General features: G+C 61.4%; 2 protein-coding genes across 3 annotated transcripts in view; one reads left to right on the top strand and one right to left on the bottom strand.

Annotated features, from left to right (window-relative positions):
• Snorc (secondary ossification center associated regulator of chondrocyte maturation) lies at positions 1-3,506 on the top strand. The gene is made up of 3 exons (XM_042679069.1): positions 1-73; positions 3,131-3,313; positions 3,397-3,506. The coding sequence occupies exons 1-3, from the start codon at positions 1-3 to the stop codon at positions 3,504-3,506; spliced, it is 366 nt and encodes a 121-aa protein (XP_042535003.1).
• A 2,783-nt stretch (positions 3,507-6,289) lies between these two features.
• The window catches only part of Ngef (neuronal guanine nucleotide exchange factor), a 67,508-nt gene continuing 52,902 nt past the window's right edge, over positions 6,290-20,895 (bottom strand). For both annotated transcript variants that reach the window (XM_042679063.1, XM_042679062.1), the window contains 10 exons: positions 18,847-19,007; positions 17,787-17,939; positions 15,885-16,014; positions 13,869-13,943; positions 11,894-11,983; positions 10,928-11,091; positions 10,377-10,532; positions 9,936-10,015; positions 9,359-9,463; positions 6,290-6,525 (listed from right to left, as the gene is read on the bottom strand). In XM_042679063.1, coding sequence (XP_042534997.1) covers positions 6,335-6,525; positions 9,359-9,463; positions 9,936-10,015; positions 10,377-10,532; positions 10,928-11,091; positions 11,894-11,983; positions 13,869-13,943; positions 15,885-16,014; positions 17,787-17,939; positions 18,847-19,007 — 1,305 coding nt within the window. In that variant the 3' untranslated portion in view covers positions 6,290-6,334. The remainder of the gene's footprint in view (positions 6,526-9,358; positions 9,464-9,935; positions 10,016-10,376; positions 10,533-10,927; positions 11,092-11,893; positions 11,984-13,868; positions 13,944-15,884; positions 16,015-17,786; positions 17,940-18,846; positions 19,008-20,895) is intronic.

Genomic DNA, 20,895 nt, shown 5'->3' with positions numbered 1-20,895 from the left:
ATGGCGTCCTGTGCGGCCCTGCGCCTGGCGCTGCTGCTCGTCTCCGGGATCCTGGCCCCCACGGTGCTCACAGGTGAGGGACGTGGGCCCTTGCCTCTGCCCTCCAGGCCGCCAGGGCTAGGAACTCTGGGGTGGCCTGATCCCTAGGCTCTGGTGGGCGCAAGCCCCTCACGGGGGATGGGGTGGCCTTCTGGGGGGATCGGGCTGGGAATCCCGCAGGCCGCGCCCATGTGGCTGCAGGGATGGTGGCTCCTGGGAGGAGGGCACCTGGGGCGCTGAACTGGGGCGCTGTCTGGGGGTGTAGGAGTTGCTTTAGCATCCCAACACCTGGGAGGCAGGGGAACTAGACACAGGGCAGCTGGCTCCAAGGTTCTGGGGCCCAGGTGGTTGCTGCTGGGGTCTGTGGAAAGGGGGTCCCAGCAGGTTCCTGGGACCCAGTGCTGGGGTGCTGGGTGGGGGGGAGTCCTGAAAGGCAGAGACTAACACAAGAAAGGCGGGCTGTGCTCCAGAGGAAAGCCATCTGCAATTTTGGGGCCACCTCAGGGTTGCTCAGCCTTATCCTGTGTCCCTAGATCTAAGGCTGTGCAGCCTGGACTCTGGGGGTGTCTCTGGATCTGAGGGGTGGTGGGCGAGTGGACGGGAGAGAACAGCGGCACCGAGGGGCCGTGGGTGGCGGTGGAGGCCACCCGGCCTCTCCAGCCGCCGCCTCTGCGAGACACAGCACGGCCACTGGCCTCTGACCTGGGAGCCACGAGGCCTCGGGATGATCAGACATCAGTCGCACTGAGCAAGGGTGGGGGGTGTGCACGCATGGCCCCCGCCCCTCCACAGGGCAGGGCATGGTGGGGTCTCATGGTCAGGAGAGGCTCAGCTTCCTGGAGATGGCAGTGCCCAGGGCCTTTGCATCTGTCATCCTGGGTCTTGGGGCTGAAATCCCTGCAGGCCCCGCCCGTGTGCGCCCCCCTCCAGCCAGCCCTGTGGCCACCGCTCCTGATGGTCTATGTCTGGGTTCCTGCCGTCTCTTCCCACCCAGAGCCCCGGTCAGCCTGCAGAGACACAACAGGGCTGGGTGGGCTTTGCCCACGAGTGTTTGGGGACAGCCAAGCCCTCTCCCTTCCCCACCACCAGCAGGCAGGCTCGGGGCAGGGGTCCAGGGCCAGCTAGCCCCATCTAGATCTCAGCGGGGTTCAGGCTGCTGTTCTGGCCATTCCGGAAGGTTCTCAGAACCAGTGGTGGGGTAGAAGCTCTGAGCAGCTGTGGACGGGCCTGCGAGCCCCTACCTCTTGCCTGGGCTGGGGTCCTGCAGCAGGCGAGGAGGGACGCAGGCAGGCTCGAGGCAGAGCCCAGGCCGGGCCAGTGGCCGGGCGCTGAGGTGGGGAGCAGGCCAGGTTGGGCGGGCGGGTGGCCAGGTTGGGGATGAAAAGGCTCTTCATGCCACACAAAGGCTGTCTGTGCGCATGGCGCCTGCCTCAGGACCCTGTGGTCAGACTGGGCGCTGAACAAACTTATTGACCGAATGGCAAGGCAACTGGTGCAGGCGGAGGGGGTGCTGGGGGACAGTGAGGGGTGCCCGGGCCTGTGGCAGTGCCACCAGACCCTCCCCTGCCCTGCTTGCCTCAGCCAGTGTGAAGTCCCACGACGCTGGCCATTCTGCCCACGGGATATGGTCTCCTCGTGGCCACAGGGGTTGTCTGCTGCCCCCCCCCCGCCCAAGTCCTTAGCCTGCCATTTCTGCTGCCACTTCTGTCCCTGGCCTCCCCGGGGAAGGGGGGAGGGAGGTCAGGCTGCAGCCCTTAAACTTGGTCCTTCTTCTTTTGGAGAAGTTTGGAGAACACGACATGCTGGGCCTGGTCCCAGCTGTAGCTTCTCCACTGGTGGCTTGGGGGGGCAGGGGGGCACGGGGGGGGGGGGGGTAGCCTGTGGCTGCAGACTCCACCCCGGCTGGCTGGGCCTGGCTTCCAGCAGCTCAGGGCACCTCCCTGGACAAACGCCCGGGACGGGAGGTGAGCTCTGGCCGGAGGAAGGGACAGGAAGGGGCCTGGCTGCCATCTGTCTTGGGTGCAGCGACAGCAGGCAGGGGCTGGTGGCGTGTCATTTTTGGGGACAGGGAATCTGCGAACTCTCAAGCCTGCCAAGGGTGGGCACGCAGGCCTCTGCACTAGTCTGGCGCTGGGTGATCTCCCATGGGGGCTGGAGGTTGTAGACCTCCAAGGGGGTCACGCCCCCCTCCTCTCCAGGTGGGGCCAGCCCAACGGGTCCCGGAGAGCAGTGCTGCAGTTCAGCCAGGGCCCTGAAACAAGGAAGATGCCACAAGGCGGAGGCGATGAGAGCCATGGGGGGGGGGGGGGGCTTTCCCGGGCTGCTGTCGCTGCTTTCTCACTGGGGGTTTTTGCTCTGGTTTGGGCAAGCTCTGGGAACAGGACAGAGGTTCCTGCCTACAATCTGAGCCTCAGAGGACCCTGTCCAGGCTTGGGTCTGGGGAGCCAGGGGTGTGGTAACATTTTGGAGTGAAAAGATTTTAATAGAAGAAAAGTTAACAACAACAAAAAAATAGCCTGACTTCTCAGTGCGGCGGCTGTCATCCCAGCTGCTCTCAGGAGGCTGAGGCCTTAACACCGTGGTTCAAAGCCAGCCCCGGCAGGAAAAAGTCTGAGAGACTCTACCTCCAATTACCTACGCCATAGGCGGAGCCGTGGCTCAAGTGGTAGAGCACTAGCCTTGAGCAGAGACTGCGCCAGGCCTGGAGTTCAAGTCCCAGGACCAGCGCACACACACGCACACACACGCACACGCACACACATGCACGCACACCACACACACACCACACATGCGCACACACGCACACACACGCGCGTGCGCACACACGCACACACACGCCCTGAACTCCAGCAGATCTAGACTTCACAATCATCAACATTCTGCCGCCTCTTGCCCCATCCCAGGCCCCAAATGGCGAGTGATCTCGAGGTGGCCACCAGCCAGCCTCGCGGACCCCGAGTTTCTCCTAAGGACAAGGTCCGAGTGCAGCTCCGCTGGGCGTCACCCAGGTCCCCGCTGTCTTCCGCGGTGGCCCCCGCATGCGCGTGGCCCGGTGACAGCCCGGACCCGTCTCCCCTGCTTGGTCTTCCAGCTGAGGGTCCGCAGGCGCCCGACCCCACCCTGTGGAACGAGCCCGTCGATCTGCCGTCGGGAGACGGCCCCGCGGAGAGCACGAGCCCCGGCCAGGAGCCCGCGGCCCCCGGACAGCCCACGCCCACCCTGGAGCCGGGCCCCGAGGACAGCACGGCGCGCGAGCCGCTGGACCCGGGCAGCGGTACGGGCCCGCGGGCGGGGAGGGCGGGCGGCGGGGGCCCGGGACCCCGGGGTGACGCGGCCTTCTGTCTCCGCCCCCCGCAGGCTCGCTAGGGCCCGGCGCCATCGCGGCCGTCGTGATCGCTGCCCTGCTGGCCACCTGCGTGGTGCTGGCGCTCGTCGTGGTCGCGCTGAGAAAGTTTTCCGCTTCTTGAAGCCAATAAAGGAGCCGCGTCCGCCTCGGCGCGGCTGGACGCGCTGCCTGTGTCCGCGTGCGTCCGTGCGCGCGCCCGTGCGAGCGTCCGTGCGCGAGCGCGCGCAGGTGCGTCGGGGGAGCCGGCCGGAGCCCGCGCGGGGGCGGGGCCGGAGCCAGGGTGGGCCGGGGGCGGGTCCTGGGGCGGAGCCAGCGTGGGTCGGGGCGGGGTCGAGGTGGCTGGAGCCAGGGCGGGGGCGGGGCCTGGGACCTGGGGCGGGGCCGGAGCTAGAGCGGGGGCGGGGGCGGGGGCGGAGCGCCTGTGCACTGAGTCCGGCCTGCGTGCGGGGCCGCGCCGCGCGTCCTCGCGCTCATCCCACGGCGGTCCTCCCGCCCGCCCGCAGGCCCGACGCCCCCTGCCCACCCCTCGCTGAGTGGAGGAGACGCCTGCTGGGGACGGGGTGGGGGCGGCTTCGGGGGCGGCGGCTCCCCCTCTGTGTCCTCCCCACTCCGGGCCATCACCTGGCCCCTCCGTGCCCTCCCCCCTCCGTGCCCTCCCCCTCCGTGCCCTTCCCCCTCCATGCCCTCCTCCCTCCATGCCCTCCTCCCTCCGTGCCCTCCCCCCTCCGTGCCCTCCCCCCTCCGTGCCCTCCCCCCTCCGTGCCCTTCCCCCTCCATGCCCTCCTCCCTCCGTGCCCCCCTCCATGCCCTCCTCCCTCCGTGCCCTCCCCCCTCCGTGCCCTTCCCCCTCCGTGCCCTCCCCCCTCCGTGCCCTTCCCCCTCCGTGCCCTTCCCCCTCCATGCCCTCCTCCCTCCGTGCCCTCCCCCCTCCGTGCCCTTCCCCCTCCGTGCCCTCCCCCCTCCGTGCCCTTCCCCCTCCGTGCCCTCCTCCCTCCGTGCCCTCCCCCCTCCGTGCCCTCCTCCCTCCGTGCCCTTCCCCCTCCGTGCCCTCCCCCCTCCGTGCCCTTCCCCCTCCGTGCCCTCCCCCCTCCGTGCCCTTCCCCCTCCGTGCCCTCCCCCCTCCGTGCCCTTCCCCCTCCATGCCCTCCTCCCTCCGTGCCCTCCCCCCTCCGTGCCCTCCCCCCTCCGTGCCCTTCCCCCTCCATGCCCTCCTCCCTCCGTGCCCCCCTCCGTGCCCTCCCCCCTCCGTGCCCCCCTCCATGCCCTCCCCCCTCCGTGCCCTTCCCCCTCCATGCCCTCCTCCCTCCGTGCCCCCCTCCGTGCCCTCCCCCCTCCGTGCCCTTCCCCCTCCATGCCCTCCTCCCTCCGTGCCCCCCTCCGTGCCCTCCCCCCTCCGTGCCCGCCCCCCTCCGTGCCCTCCCCTCTCCGTGCCCTTCCCCCTTTCTAGCTCTCCCCCCTCTCTGCCTGCCGCTCTTGGGGCGAGGGACTTGATCATTTGAGGCTCTAATGGAAGCAGAGCGCCTCCCCAGAGCTCTTGGAGCCCAGCCTGGGCCTGGTTTAGAGCAAATGGCAGATGCCAGACTGCGGTTCTAGGGAACCCTGCCCCCCTTGCTTTTAACCATTCCCCACAGCTACCTCGGCCACTGCGGCGGCCCTGAGCCCTGTGGCACCTTTTTCTGCCGGTGCGCCCCCTCTCCCCCCATCAGCGCAGACCCATCCGAGGGCTCAGCTTCCCACCCCAGCAGGCGCCCCTCGAGCCCAGGCTGGGCCCTGTGGACCAGGGCTGCAGAGGTGACACTTTCAAGGCTGCATTGTATTTCCCTCACCTCAAATAGCAACCAAGCGTGCTGCGTGCAAAGACCGAGCTGGGGCCTAGGCACCCCCCCCCCCCAAGCCAGCTCCTCCTGGACTGCCCTGCTCCCCAGCCAGTCCTTCCAGGGACACTCCAAGGCCAGAGGTAGCCCATCACCCTCTGCAGCCTGTGGGTGCCAGCAAGCTGAGACCCCCCACTCCAGTGCCCCCCCATGGCTCTGGATGATGGGGGGGGGGTTGCCGGCCCAGGTGAGAGCTGCAGCCCCTGGGGGTCGCGGCCATTCAAGGCAGGGTGAGGTGGCAGGGTCCAGGCAGCCCGGAGCCCACGGACAGCCCCGTGCCCCCTGGCCCTGCAAACCTGCTCTTCTTCAGCAGCAGGACGGCCTCGTGCCCCGCACACGCCCCTCTCCACGCCCTGCCCACAGAGGCCGCGGCCCTCACCCACGCTGGGGCCTGCTCTGGCCCCTCTGACCCAAAGGCTGCTCCCCCATCCAGCCTGCCACCAGACGCGTTCTCGTGTGACCTGGGCGATAAAGAGACCTGCCTTCCTTTTACAGATGCTTCTTTAATGCAGCCAAAAATGATGTTTGCTTTTCTCAGAACCAGAACCATACGATGCAGCGACCAATACATTCCCATCAGCACCCGTGGGCTCCCCAGGGGCCGGAAGACACAAGGGACATCCAGCCCCCAGGGGCACCATGGGTGGCCCGGGCCTGTAGCAGGCAGGGCCAGGACGGGAGGAGGGCAGGAGGGGGGGCTCCCTCAGGCAGTGGCAGCCCGTCGGGGTCGTCCTGGCAGGCGCTGATGGCTTGGGGGTGGGGAGGGGACACGTGCAGGCCTGTGGTCAAACTTCTGCTTGCCCCCTCCCAGGGACCCCTGCACCCGGGGCCTCTTTGGTCACCTCCTTCGCAGGGGCAGGAGGGAGGCGGAGGTAAGGACTGTCAGTTCTCTTCCTCCTGGCTCTGTGTGCAAGCGCAAGAGCAAGCGAGGGGCTCGGGGCCTGGGGCGCGAGCATTCAGCAGGGCGGGTGGCAGGGGGGAGGCGGGGCAGTGCCTGCTCCTCCCCCCAGCCCTCCTGGTCTGCCCCCCCACCCCTGCCACATCCCAGCTCTCGGCTAGCGCTGGCCCTGGGGGGTCATTGCCGGTTTCTGCTGCCCAGCTTCCGGCGGTCCTTGTTCTGGCTGCGCTGAGGGTCTTCCATCTTGTGGACTCGGAAACATTCCTTGAGGTTCTGGGAGCGGATCTTGGGGTTCAGGATTTCCTCTGTCATGGAGCTGGGGAACCAGCCTCTCTCCTGGTCATGCAGACGCTCGCCAAAGATCCAACCTGCAAAGAAGCAGGGGCTTGGTCTCCGCGGTGCTGGGGGGGGACAGTGCGGGGCCTCCCTCCTCCCCTCCCCCTCAACTCCTGACTGTGGGGAGGAGGCGGCATCGCTCAGCACACCGCGCCTCACACTGGGACGGGCTGTGCCCCAGCCAGCACCTTCCAGAAGTGGGGACTGCAAGCTCTGAGTCCTAGGCTGTCCCCTAAGGGGGCCAGGACCCCCCAAAGATCTCCCAGAAAGAGAGTCTGCCAAGAGGCCATGGGCGGCCACTGAGGCTTCAGGCGGAGCTGTGAGGTGGCACTCTTTCAGGCCAGAGCTGGGCAGCAGCCGGCCGAGGCCATCTCCCACGACACTGGCCACACTCGATCAGAAATGTCTTGGTTTTCTTTTCTGCCTTCTCTCTCCTCCTTTCCCTCCTAGAGGGAGGTGTGTGTGTGTGTATGTGTGTGTGTGTGTGTGAACACTCACCCCAGTACTGGGAATTGAACTCTGTGACTCTTGCCATGGCTGGTGCTCTACCCTTTGATCCACACCTTCACTTTCAGCTTTTTGCTGGTTAATTGGAGAGAAGAGTCTAGCAGATCTGTCTGCTGGGCCAGCTTTGAACTAGGATCCTTAGATTTCGTTCCTTAGTAGCTAGGATTAGGCGTGAGCTGGGGAGCAAGTGTCCCCACCCAGGCTGAGGCATCTGGACCCCGGGCACCACACGCCCACGCCCCCCACCGGTCACGCAGGAGAGGCACTGGGCCGTGTGCTCTGGGGGGCATGGAGAGCAGCAGAAGAGCCCTAGCACTTTGGGAACAGGGCCCCCCCACAAGGACTCGGTGGAGAAGGGATAAGAGGGAAGACTTCCATACAGCCCTGCGAGTTTGAGCCCGAGCAAGGGCAGCATGATTTTAAGAAGGAAAGGGGTGGAGTGGGGGGGGGGGCTGGGAGAGAGCTAGGGAAGGGGTGACATTGTCCAAATAGAAATATCCTCTTTACCTGACCTGAGTACTGTGACCCCTTTGTACATAGTAACAATTAAAAAAATGTAAAGAAGGAAAAAGGGCCAAACACTAGTAGCTTGGACCGTACTTCTAGCTGCTCAGGAGGCTGAGAGCAGAAGGATCATGGTTTCAGGCCAACCAGATTTGGGGCTGGGAATGCGGCTTGGTGGTAGAGTGCTGGCCTAGCATGCATGAAGCCCTGGGTTCCATTCCTCAGCACCACATACACAGAGAATGCCAGAAATGACGCTGTGGCTTGAGTGGTAGAGTGCTAGCCTTGAGCAGAAGCAGCAGAGGGATAGTGCTCAGGCCCTAAGTTCAAGCCCTGGGACTGGCAAAAAATAATAATAATAAAATAAATAAGCAGATTCATCTTGATGATGTGTTCCTGAAACGCAAATACGGTGCAATCTCCACGCAGCATGCAGCCTCACGCACATGGCCCCTCTGCCTCTGAGAAGCACGAGATGCTGATAGGCAGAAGGCAGGTGAGCGTATGGCCAGGGACCAGGGACGAGACACCCGCATCTCATCAAGGAAACCGGATCTGACAGATGAGCAAGCTCACAGCCCACGCTGTGGACTCTTATCCCCCACAAACAAATCTTTAAGTATGGAGCTGTCAAACATATTAAATAAATACTTACTAATAAATCTCAGGTCTCTAGCTCAAAAACAAAAATACCAAATTGTGGTTATTTTTTTTAAATAATGTTTTGAAAAAAAAATTTTTTTTTTTTTTTTGCTGGTCCTGGGGCTTGAACTCAGGGCTAGGAAACTGTCCTTAGATTATTTTGCTCAAGGCTAACACTCTACCATTTGAGTCACAACACTACTTCTGGCTTTTTCTGGGTAGTTAATTGGAGAGAAGAATCTCACAGACTTTCCTGCCCAGGCTGGCTTTGAACTGTGATCCTTAGATCTTAACCTCCTGAGTAGCTAGGATAACAGGGGTAAGCCACCAGCAGCTGGCTGAAAAAAAATTTTTTTTTGTCGATTATGGGACTTGAACGCTGGATCTGGGCGTTGTCCCTGAGCTCTTCAGCTCAAGGCAAGCGCTCTACCACTTGAGCCACAGCGCCACTTCCAGTTTCCTGGTGGCTAATTGTAGATAAGAGTCTCACGGATTTTCCTGCCCAGGCTGGCTTTGAACCACGATCCTTGGATCTCAGCTTCCTGAGTAGCTAGGATTGTGGGTGTGAGCTACCATTGCCTGGCTGAAAAAATATTTTTGAGGAAATATAAGGCTGTAGACATGACTCAAGTGATAGAGCACCAGTTGAACAATCTCAGTGAGCCTAATGCTCGGACTTCAAATCTCAGAAGGAAGAGGAGGAAGAGGAAGAAGAGGAGGAAGAGGAAGAAGAGGAGGAGGAAGAGGAGGAAAAGGAGGAAGGGAAGGAGGAGAAAGAGGGGGAGGAAGAAGAGAAAGAAAATAGGGAAGAGGAGGAGGAGGAGGAGCTGGTGTTGAGGGGCAGGAACAGGCTTCACAGATGGGCAGGGTGGAAGTGGTGCTGTGGCTCAAGAGGTAGAGCTCACACCTTGAGCAGAAGCAGCTCAGGGACAGTAGGGGGGGTAGGGGGAAGGGGGAGGAGGAGGGGGAGGTGGTGGTAGAAGCAGCAGCAGCAGCAGAGTCCAGGGGCGGAGTCAGGCCGCGTGAGGATGTCCTGGCCCTGCCCATCGCATGGGCGAGGCACTATGGGCCAGGCGACCCGCAGCTCTCGCAGCACGTGGCGGCTCGGAGGCCCTTCGGGCGCTGGTCTGAGCCTGGCCGGGAAGCCAGACTGTGCTCCCCACCACAGCACCCCTGGCACCCCACCCCGCCCGCCCCATCCCTGGGCCTCACCATCCTCGGTTTTTTCTAGGATGTTCAGGATGTCGGCCAGCTCCAGCGTCAGCTCGTCGGGTTGCTGGGCCACGTAGGGGTGCACACACTGGACCTGGGGGCAGTCTGGGGAGGAGAGGTCATGGGTGGCTGAGCGCAAACTGAGGACGGGCCTAGCTGTGGAAGGGCAGAGCTGCGGGAGGGCAGAGGTGAGGAGGGAGGGGCTCCTCGGAAGGACAGGAGGTTGGCCTCCAGAGGGCTCTGTCCCCTGGGCGTGTGGCGGAGCCCCTGCTATCTGGTGCCTGTGAGTATTTGGGGGTGAGGACAAGCAGGCACTGACAGGAATAGCAGCTTTCTTGGCAGGCGGGCAGATCTGATTTCCCCCCAATGCCCATGTTTGCGCCCAAGTGCTTCCTAGTGTGCTGTGGCGCCGCGAGCCCCAGCAGACGCCACCTCTCCCTCCGCCATCCCCCTGGCCAGGCTCAAGCGGCCATTGTGTGGCGGTGCTCAGCTCTGGGTTAGCGCCAGGAGGGCACTGTGTGGCGGTGTCCAGCTCTGCGTTAGCGCCAAGATGGGCTGGCAGAGGCGCCACACTCACCCAGCAGCCGGGATGTGAAGGAAACAAACTTGGTTCTCCTGTTGGGGGCCAGCGAGGTCATCCATCGCTTCATCTCACTCCTAGGATGGGGACAGGCGAGCACACTGGCCTCAGAGCACAGCAGAACCCCACACACCTCCCAAGACAGGGCTGTGGCCTCACCTGTGGGCTCTTCCCTGGGGAGTGCTCTTAAAAACCAGGCAGGAAGGGGCAGCCCTGCATGCACTCTCCAGCACATCCATCCTCCCCAGCACATCCATCCTCCCCAGCACATCCATCCTCCCCAGCGGCCATGCGGAGGAAGCCACAGCTGCGGCAACCCAGGGTGGGGACAGGCCAGACTCCCCTCTCTGTGCAGGGCCGGTTCTGCCTAGGGAGGGCCTGCTGCAGGCCACACCTGCCAGGCGGTGACGGGAAGCGTGGGCGGGTGCAGGCACTCACTGCGAGGAGGCCTTCAGCATGTAGGTGGCCTCCCTGTCGTCCGCGTTCTCCAGCAGCCGCAGGATGAACACGTTGGCCAGCGTCTGGCCCTGGTCCTCCAGCTCCTCCACCCGCAGCAGGCCCCTCGGGGCAGAATCAAACACCTGGTACTTGTCTCTGGGGAGCGGGTGGAGGTGGAGTTGGCACGCTGGTCTCTGGAGCGTTCACTGGCTGGGTGGTGGACCTGGCCGCCTGCCCCAGCCACCACTCACCAGCTCTGAAACCCTCCTGCCCCCATGCCTGCCCCACCCCACAGTCTGGAGGGGGTAGGCATGCTGCCCACTCCCCACTGGCAAATCCTCAATTCACAGGAGGGAAACTGAGGCCAGGGAGGTTCAAGAAAGGCCCAAGGCAGGACAAGAACAGAGGAGAACTTTGCACCTGACTCCAAAGCCCAAGCGTTTTCAGCTGCCTGGCTGTCTCCCCCACCCCCCACCACGGACAGCCTGGCCTGCCCAGCCCCCTCCCCCCTCAGCCATGGGCAAGGCCCACGGGCCATCAGCTCCGCTCACCCAGGGATCTGCCGGCAGATGACGAGCAGGTCGTTGAAGAGGAACAGGTAGATCTCACGGAAGAGCTTCTTGGTTCGCAGGGTGCGCGAGGTCTTGGGGCCCGACATCTGCTGCAGCTCCCCCTGCTTCAGCAGCCAGCGCGAGTGCGAGATGATGGGCACCGACTGTGGGGGGCGCGGCGGTGGCAGGTGGGCGTCGGGTGGGCACCCTGCGCCCTCCCGAAGCTCCCAGAGCCGTGGCTGGAGCGGCACTAGAGTGACAGCGTGCGCGGGCCCCTGTGCTCACGGCCACCTGCCTGGCTCCCGGACAAGATGCGGGGCGTGGCGGCTGTTATGTGAGAACACGTGTCCGTGCGTGTGTGTGCAGTGTGTCTGTACGGTGCATATGTAGTCACATGTGAACTTCTGAGCTCTCGAGTCCTTGTGCCTGTGTCCACATGGACTTATGTGTGTGTGCATGTGCATGCGTGCATGCATGTGTGCGTGTGTGTGCGTGTGTGTGCGTGTGTGTGTGTGTGTGTGTGTGTGGAGTTGTCCTTGGGCCAGGCTCTGCAGGGTGGGTGTAGTCAGGGGAGAGAAAAGGCTGGGCCCCTGGGGCGATGGGCTGAGACCTGCCACCAGAGGGCGCTCTGCCTGACCAATGAAGTGGCCCAGTGAAGCTGCACACCATGCATGAATGCGGCCCAGTAGAGCTCAGCATCCAAACGGGCATTTTGGTGGGCACCAGATACTCAGGTTCCAGGGGCTCTGGAATGCCTGAAATCTTGTGTAAAATCTGGGGAGATAGCTGACAACTTCAGAATCCCCCAGACAGCCCGTCACTACCCATGGAGGCTTGAGCTCCAGGTCCACAGGCACACACTGAGCAGGATGCCCCGGGAGGGGCCAGACTGGGCCCCCCACACCTCTGAGGGAGGTCAGGTACCGTCCTCCAGGCCCAGGCTGACGCTGGGACTCCCAGGCTCACCTTGATCTTAAACTCCATCTTCTTCTGAATGCTGATCATCTGCTCTGTGCGGCTCATCTTCCTGACGCCCTCATTGCAGGCCTTCACCACCTAAGGGCAGAGGGGACGTCAGCCCAGGCCCCCCCAGCCCGGCTGTCCCCTGGCACCTGTGAGCAGGCACTGTCTCTGAACCACCAGTTCCAGATGAGGGAGAGCCCCTGAGGCCTGGGGGACAGCTGGTGCGCTGGCCCTGCAAGGCGCAGGCTCTGGAAACCCATGACAAGGTGGACAGGCTGAAGAAGGGCCTGACAGGCCTTGGGCTGGCTTCTCCTTCATGCAGGGGACACCCAGACACCCCACACCCCTGAGAGGCAGCCTGAAGCCAGAAGGCCTGGTGGCTCTGCTTTTCTAGGCCTTGCTCCACACTGGCTCGGGGTGACGGAGACAGAGCCGGGCTGTGCAGGGGCTCCGTGGGTGTACATGGCAGAACCCCCTGCGGTACTGCTCAGTGAGAACACATCACCTCCAAAAGAGGCCATCGGAGACAGTCGGTCACAACAATGGCAACATATCTGCATCACCATGCACAAAACCCACTCTGCAGGCACTAAGCCCAGGGTGAGCGTGATGCAGAAGCCCCACGCCCTGTTGCTGAGAACCCAGCTATATGCACGTGTGTGTGTGTGTGTGTGTGTGTGTGTGTGTGTGCACGCGCGCGTGCGCGGAAACACATGACACGGGAGTGTCTGTTTGGGAGAACGAGGGACAGACGGCATGCGGTGTCAGCAGTGGTAACAGAAACTACGTATCTCCACTATTTTCTTTCAGCCTTACAAGTATTGTTTTTTTGCATTTTTTCCTATGAAGTATCAATTACTTCTATAAGTGAGAAAAATACCTTCCCCTCCTTTATTTTTTTGCCAGTCCCAGAACTTGAACTCTGGGCCTGAGTGCTGTCCTGAGCTTTTATCACTTGAGCCACAGCTTCTGTGGCTCCTTTTCTTCTTTTTTAGTGGTTAATTGGAGCTAAGCGTCTCATGGACTTTCCTGCTCGGGCTGAACTGTGAGCCTCAGATTTCAGCCTCCTGAGTAAAAGTGCTCTCTTTTAAAGAGTTGAATAAGCCAGAACACTCTTCATTAAAAGGACAGGGCAGCAGCTCACAGGGAAAGCAGCCTGACCCCAGGACTCCCCCAGGCCACAGCGGCTTCCAGCCAGGCTCCCTGGGCGCAGGAGCGAGCTGGTGGCAGCAGCAGGCCCAGGGAGGCCCTGTGTTCTGTGTCTCTCCCAGGCCTTCCTGGCGGTGCTGCTCGGGCATCAGTGCCAGGATTTCGGTGGCGGCCCGGTCGGCTGAAGGCCGCAGGGGCAGTGCAGGGCAATGGCTGTGCCATGCGAAGCGGTGCTTGTGGACCAATGTGGTCAGACCACATGGATTGCCCACGCAAGGTGGTTTTCTCCACTGGCTGACAAAGGACTCCCCATACCCTGCCCCCATGCTCAGGGGGGCAGCGACCCAAACCTGGCTCTCAGCCGCAGCTTTTGGTGGAGCCCAAGCACATCCAGACGGGTTGGATATAGGGCCAGCCACTGCCGGCGGCTCGGGGGATGGGCTGTTGTCCGGGAAGGCCCAGGACTCGGGGTGGAGCCGGTGAGTCTGGGCTGGGGTCGAGAGCAGCCCCAGACATGGGGCCTGTGGATGGCACAGAGCTCCATGCAGGTGTCTCGTCACCCGGGCGTGTGGACAGAGCGGGTGGGAGTGGCGTGGCGGGGGGGGGGGGGGGGGGGAGAAGCTCTGCTCGAGCCCCGGCAATGTGCTTTTTTGCTCCAATGGCTTTTGTGGATTGCAAACGTGAGTCTGAAAGCAAACTGCAGGCCCTAAGACACCGACAGAGGGAAGGCAGCCCAGAGGGGGACAGTGGACACACAGGGGACAGCGGGGGGCAGTGGGGCCGCACTGAGAGTGGTGGCTGGGACACACAGCAGGAGGAAGCAACTTACCATCTCCAGCTCCTTGTGGGCATCCAAGGCGGTACATTCGCGCTCAGACCTCTCTTCTACCCGCTTCAGAATGTTCTAGGCACAGCGACAGGCACCATTAATTCTCATCATTTCTGGCCTTTCCTCTCCCTCCCTCCCCTGCAGTGGCACGTCTCCTGTGTGTATGGCCTGCGCAGCGGCATGATACCCAGAGCCCCATCCCAGGCAGGGGACCCCCGCCAGGCTTGGGGTGGGGGAGGTCCTGTCCCAGCCTTGCCAGGCTGCTGCCAGATCAGCAGGAATGGAAACCTGAACGGGGCTTGCCTGGAAGGATGTGCGCATGCTCCAGCACCTCAAGCTGGGACCCCAGTCCACGTCCGGGAGAGGACCAGTGCAGTCCCCAAGGGACACTAAAATGCTTCCAGGACCACTCTCCCCTGGGATCGCCACTGGAGGCCGATCACCGTGGCTCTGAGGCTTTGTTGAGGTGGCACTGTAGGAAGATTCTGCCTAGCACTCCTCCACGTGCCCCGCCTCTGTCCATAAGGCGGGGAGGATGTCTGAGCACCCACTGCCTGGCTGCCACCCCTGCTGGCAGAGCCCCCTCTCCAGACAGCCACAGCACCAGTCTGGCGGTGCCAGTTAATTGGGGACGGCATCTTGAGGACTTTCTTAGCTAGGCTGGCTTCAAAGCACAATCCTCTGTATCTAAGCTTCCTGGGTAGCGGGGGTTACAGGCGTGAGCCACCAGTCTGGGTTCGTTTCAGATTTTCTAAGTTACAAGCATCCCACTGGAGCCTCCTGCATTCACTGGTGCTCTAAGTTTGCTTTTACCTTGTGGCTTCCCGCCACCCCTGACATGGACTTTTTCCCATACTCATTTCCTTGATCTTGAACCTCTGGGCCCTTCTTCCCAGCCTGGCCTCTCTTCTTCCACACGGCTGTCTCTGAGCCTGTGGTCTGCCTCCCCCCTGTGTCTCCTGGCTCACCACGTGCAGGCGGGCCGCACGGGACCCTTTCATCTGCTGGCAACGCTCTCCTGGCCGGGCCCACGGCCTGCGTGGCCTAGCTACAGCCTCCCTGTTCTCCACACCCCAGCTGGCCCGGCTGGGCTCTGTGGCTGTGGCTTTCTTGGCTCCTCTCCTGTCCTGCTCTCTCTTCTCCCCCGTCGCTGTGTCTGGGCTCAGCCTTGGCCTTGTTCTCTCCTTCCTCAGTGGTCTTTTCTGCTAAATACCACCCAGACGCTGACCGAGTGCTCCGTCTCTGATTTCTCCCTTGAACTTGAATACTCAACTGACCACAGTTACTCATCACCAGTCCCACACCAAACCCTGGACCCCACCACTGGCAAGTGACCACAAGTCCTGAGCCACTGAGGCGAACGCTGAGGAGTTACGCTTGGGTCCTCATCCTTCCTCTTAGCAAGTCATTGATCTCCGTTCATCTGTTCATTCATTTCCTTCACCTTTGCCCTGCCCCGCCACCAGAGCAACTCTTCCTTCCCTGTCCATTCTTGTGTTCCAGCCCTAACTCTCTGCAGTAGCCCCTGAGCACTGACAACTGTCAATCAGATCAGGTGACTCCTGTCTCCATGGCTGCATTTACTCCCTGAGCTCACTGCGGGGCCTCTGACCAGGAATCCTGCTGCTCCGGGGCCTCGTCGCTTATTTCCTTCAACACAGACAGTCAACCAGCTGCCTCTTTCACGCTAAGTCTTAGTCTCCACATTACTGTTGCTTGACTTGAAGGGACCAAGAAAGCTTGACTAACTACCACATCCTGGTTGTGTGTGTGTGTGTGTGTGTGTGTGTGTGTGTGAGAGAGAGAGAGAGAGAGAGAGAGAGAGAGGGAGAGAGAGAGAGAGATTGTCTCCCGTCTGCAGTGTGACTCCTGTGAGCAGAGGCTGAGGTCCCGCTGCTCAAAATGCTCAGAAGACAAGAGGAGCTGAATGAGTGTGTGCTGAACAATGGACTTCCTGGACTAGCCTGCTGCAAAGATTCTTGGGAACACCAGACCAGCATGCGTGTCCCGCGGTACCTGCACCAGGAGCTTGAGGCGCGTGATTCTCTGGAAAGGCAGGATGAGGAAGGAGGAGAAGGGCAGGCCCCTGCACTTGGGGTCGAGTTCAAGCTGTGCGATCAGCTCCCGGAAGGCTGCCTTCTCCTGGCTGGGGAACACAGGGAGTCGGTCTCTGAGCTCTGTTCCTGGGGGCGTGAGGAGGAGGCGCTTCCTCCCCATCCCAGGCCCCCCCTCCCCAACCCACGAGCTCAGGGGGAAAAAAAAAAACCACCAAAAAACATGCTGAGTTCTATCTCTCTGGCAAATGAACAGTTCATGTGCAAGTCACACAATAATAGTGGCTTCACGTGCCCAGCCCATGAAGACTTAGCAAATGGTGTAGTGCATGGGGAGGCGAGAATCCCGTGTGGGGCCAGGTCTCTGAGTCACACACACAATTAGATGTTGTCACCCAGCAGGAAGCTGTGGCAAGGTGAACCCACTGAGTGACAGGAACAGGCAGCGGGCTCGAGAGACAACCGCCAGGACAGCCGGAGCTATTTCCAGCGAGAGGGCTTGGCTATGGAGGGGCCCGGGGCTGGCCAGCCTCTGCTCCCACACAGCTCATCTGGCGCCGCGCCGCTGTGGGGTTCTTGGGTGCTACCATACATGGGCACCTCTTCTGCTGGATGCTTGTCTTCTCAGTGTTTGATCTCAAAAATGGAACCCAGATTCCTTCCGAGTCCAACGTGCTCACACTTAGGGGAGAACACCAGACATGCATTCAACTTTACACCTATAGTCAACCACACACGCGCGCGCGCATGCGCGCACATGGCCGGTAATATATCATGCTCAGAGCTACGTGAACGCTGGACCTGCACTCGGCAACATCCCGCACAGCATGGAAGCTGTGGGGAGCCATGGATGGCTCCAGGAACCGAGCCTGGAGCCAGCAACCCAGAGAAACAGCTTTCCCCGGCCTCCCTCACGATGCGTTTCTTTTTTTTTTGGGGGGTCTGGTCGTGGGGCCTGAACTCTGGGCCTGGGCGCTGTCCCTCAGCTCTTCAGCTCAAGGCTAGCGCTTTACCACTTGAGCCACAGCGCCACTTCCGGCTTTTTTTCTTTTTGCTTATATGGTGCTGAGGAATCGAACCCAGGGCCTCAGGCATGCAAGGCAAGCGCTCTACCACTGAGCCACCTTCCCAGCCCACGATGCGTTTCTTCACTTTAGCAACGGCCCGTTGAATGCCATTTGTGACCTTCACACCAGTGTTGCCTCGTAGCTGCTGTCACCCGCTGGCCGGATCCCTCAAATGTGTGTGGGTCCCTGTCCTACACAACCCCTGACCTTGCCTTTGCTCTGGGGACCTACCCCTACCCCGGGCCGCCTGGTCTCCATGTGTCCCATACTGCACACCTATTCCCCCCTCCCGACGCTGGGTTCCACTAGTAATGTGGAAAATGACCACTCACAAAGTCCTTCGATGCCTCCACTAGAGCCAGGGGCCCTTTGGTTAAATCCTGGCCACTTCATCATGCTACCCAACACGAAGAATTCAAGAGACAAGTTGACTGAAAAATGATCGAGTCATCTAAGATCCCAAAAAAGGGGCAGATGGACAGTCGGCTCGAGGTCCCTGCTGATGACCAGCAAACTCTTTCCTTGCCCTCACCACGCATCCAAACCCACCTTTCTGGTCCCTAGCCTCAGCCTCTTTCTTAATCTCCCAGAGCCTCGCTGGCTGGGCTTGATATGGATCTCGGGGACTAGGGCTGACTCTTGGGATCCAAGCTTGCTAGTGATGCCAACATAACTGGGAAACATGCCTGGTCCAGAGACTGTCACCAGCCCGGCCCTGCGGAGGTGCGGGATGGAGGCGCCGCCCCTGGGAGGACAGCGGCCCCTCCTGCCGCCTGCGGAGCGGGCGGCACACTCACAGCAGCTGCTTGTACGTCCTCTCCTGGTAGGTCTGGTTGCTGACGTAGGTGATGTAGACGGAGAAGTGGTCGGCCGCGTAGTGGTGCACGATGTCGCACACATCCGAGATGACGATGTTCTCCTCCATGCGGCGCTCCAGCTCCAGCAGGAAGCTGTAAGCGGCAGCGGGGGTGGAGGGGTCGGGAATGGCTCCCCTCGCTGGGTTTAGCCAGCACACAAAGTGGCGTGGGGGGAGGGTATGCGCGGGTGCCACCCGGGGCCCCTCAGGGATTCCTGTGCGGCGTCGGTGGGTGACAGGGTCAGGGGTATTGAAGGGACGGGACGGGGAGCAGGGCAAGAGCTTCGGCCCTGCGGCAGGCACGCACGCCAGTGCCTAAGTAGAGGGGATGAATAGGAGTTTGCTTTGGGATGGCCGCCAGAGGGGTGGGGACGGGCTGAACCTGGACCGCAGCCCGTGTGCCATCAGTGTCTCTACTTCTATGTGTCTAGAATTGTCCACCACACACTAGAAATCAGTGTGTAAACAACACATGTGGCAGCAGAGGCCCAGGGATCTCACGGGCTGCCCTGGCTTCCGGGAGCTGTCACCCAAACTCACGGATGGGGTTGCACTCAGAGGGAGGGGTGCTCCAGAGTCTGTGGCATCCCCAAGAGCTACGTGATGATACTACCCCCGTGGGTAGTGGGGGTGGACACTGGCTCTACTACCTGAGCACAACAGGCTGGCTGCCCATCCCTGGGGACTGTCCTCTCCACTCCCCACGGGCTGCAGTGAATTGCTCAGTGGGCATGTTCCCCTGGGGCACTGCCACAGAACCCACTGTGGGCCTCACAGGCTGAGGCACGCTGGGCGAGAGGCTCTGATGGGCAGGAGGGTCTTCCGGTTCACTGGTGCTGATGGGAAGGGACTGGAATACCCCTGGACACCCTGCTGAAGGGCATGGCGATCCTTGGGGCAATTGTATTTTATCCTAGGGAAGTCTTGACATTCGAAGTTCAGAAACCCGTGTTAGAGGACACTCGTCCGGCTCACCATGCCGGGCAGGGAGAAGCACTCACCGCTCGCTGACGGCCATGACGTCCAGGACGTTGGAGAAGAGGATGTGGGCCTCGGACGGGTGCAGGATCTTCTTCAGCCGCTCGTTCTCCATGAAGTGGGACACCAGCAGGTTCAGGCTCTTGTAGTAGGAGGCCTCAGAGGTGACGAGCTCGAACATGGCCTGCGTTGGGGAGACAGAGGACCCCGTCAGAGTACAGCCAGGAAGGCCAAGCGTGCTCAGCCACAGGAGCAGACCCCTGCGGAGCCCAGCCGCACCCTGCACTGCTGCTGGCCTGTGCCTGTGCGGAGGGGATGGCGCTCCTCCCTTGGGAAGCTCCCACAGACTGCCCTGCCGTCCCCTGGGGACAAGCCAAGCCCCACGAGGTGCAGCAGAGCTAGGCCGCAGCCACAGGATGCCAGCCCACGTGGGCAGTGCAGAGACCGACAGACGTGGTGGGAAGGTGGGCAGATGGAGGGGAGCCCTGTCTCTCCACACCTAGAAAAACCTCTGACAGGCAACAGGGCCCAGGTAGCGAGGGTAGCTGCGGGGTGCTCTACCACTTGAGTCATGGCTCCACTTTCGGCTTTTTATTTTGTAGTTTAGTGGAGATTAGAGTCTCACGGGTTTTCCTGTCAGAGCTGGCTTTGAACCTTCTTCCTCAGATCTCAACCTCCCAAGTAGCTAGGATGACAGGTGTGAGCCACTGGTGCTTGGCGACTCCTTTCTCCTAATCTTCTGATTTGGACATTTAAAAATGAGCCTGTAGAGGCTGGGAAGGTGGCTCCGTGGTAGAGCACTTGCCTTGCATGCATGAGGCCCTGGGTTCAATTCCTCAGCACCACATAAGCAAAAAGAAAAAAGCCGGAAGTGGCGCTGTGGCTCAAGAGGTAGAGCACTACTAGCCTTGAGCTGAAGAGCTGAGGGACAGCGCCCAGGCCCAGAGTTCAGGCCCCACTACCGGACCCCTCCCCCCCCAAACATGAGCCTGTATTATTCCTTTTAGGGTCTGATTTTATTTTCAATATAGCAGTTTTCGTTTTGAAAAAGAAAGACACTCATCATCTACAAAGGGTATGCCTTTCTTCTGTCAAGATGATGACTTGTCTACTGGAGCTACGAGCACAAGGAAACAGAGCGAGCTCTCTTCCCTCAGGGGTGTCTGCACGGCCTGGGAGCAGGCCCGGGCTCACCACCTTCTCTGCGTACAGCGGGCCTTCCGGAGAAGAGCAGCCTGCACTGCCGCCTTCCTCTCCCCAGCACCCCCATCCCTTCGAGAGTGGAGTTGGTTGTACTGAGGCCCCCCCACAAAAGCTGTGCCCCGTCCTGCCCCCAGAGCCCTGAGTGTGGCCTTGTGTAGAGATGGGGTCATTAGCTATGCATACTCTTGGGGTTTAGACCATCCTGAATTTGGGGTGAGCTCTGCCCAGTGCCTGGCATCTCCATGATGGAGATGCTGAGGAGATGGGGCACAGATGGTGGCCGAGACAGGGATCACCTGGCCATGAGCCAAGGACCTCTGGGAGCACGAGGAGGAATTCTCCCCAGAGCCTGGCCAGCACCTCCACTAGCAGCTTCTGACCTCTGCACCTTTGGGGCAGTGAGTTTCTGTCATCCTATGGCACCTAGCTTGTGGTGATTTCTCGCAGAAGTCCTCAGCAACCAACCTAGCCAGGCAGAGGGGGCGCAGTCAGCACCATGATGAGCGTGCTCCTGTTTCTCCCATGGGGTCCACAGGTGGAGGGAGGGGCGGAGGCTGGCGTGGTTCCCAGCGCACACGGAACCGGGGACCAGGGTCCCCCAGGAAGGAGGAGCCCAAGCTTCCATTTTACCAAAAGAAACAGAATCCTCACAGCCACAGTGACCTAAAGCTGGAGGAGCCAAGATGCAGCCTTTAGGGTGCTCCGGGTTTGGGGCTCTGCCGGACCCCCAGGCCAGGCTGAGCTGCAGCCAAGCTGGGGTTCACTGGGCATTTGTAGTCTCTCTTTCCCATGAAGCCCTGCCAGCCAGCCAGCCTGGCTAAGCACTTCACAATGAGAAGCATGTTGGCACACTGCCGCGGTGAGATCCC

This window comes from Dipodomys spectabilis, unplaced genomic scaffold, assembly GCF_019054845.1.
Source record: "Dipodomys spectabilis isolate Male_0828 unplaced genomic scaffold, ASM1905484v1 ptg000051l, whole genome shotgun sequence".
Classification (NCBI taxonomy): Eukaryota; Metazoa; Chordata; class Mammalia; order Rodentia; family Heteromyidae; genus Dipodomys; species Dipodomys spectabilis.
Note: the sequence above shows the minus strand (reverse complement) of the source record. Positions and strands in the feature narration are given on the sequence as shown.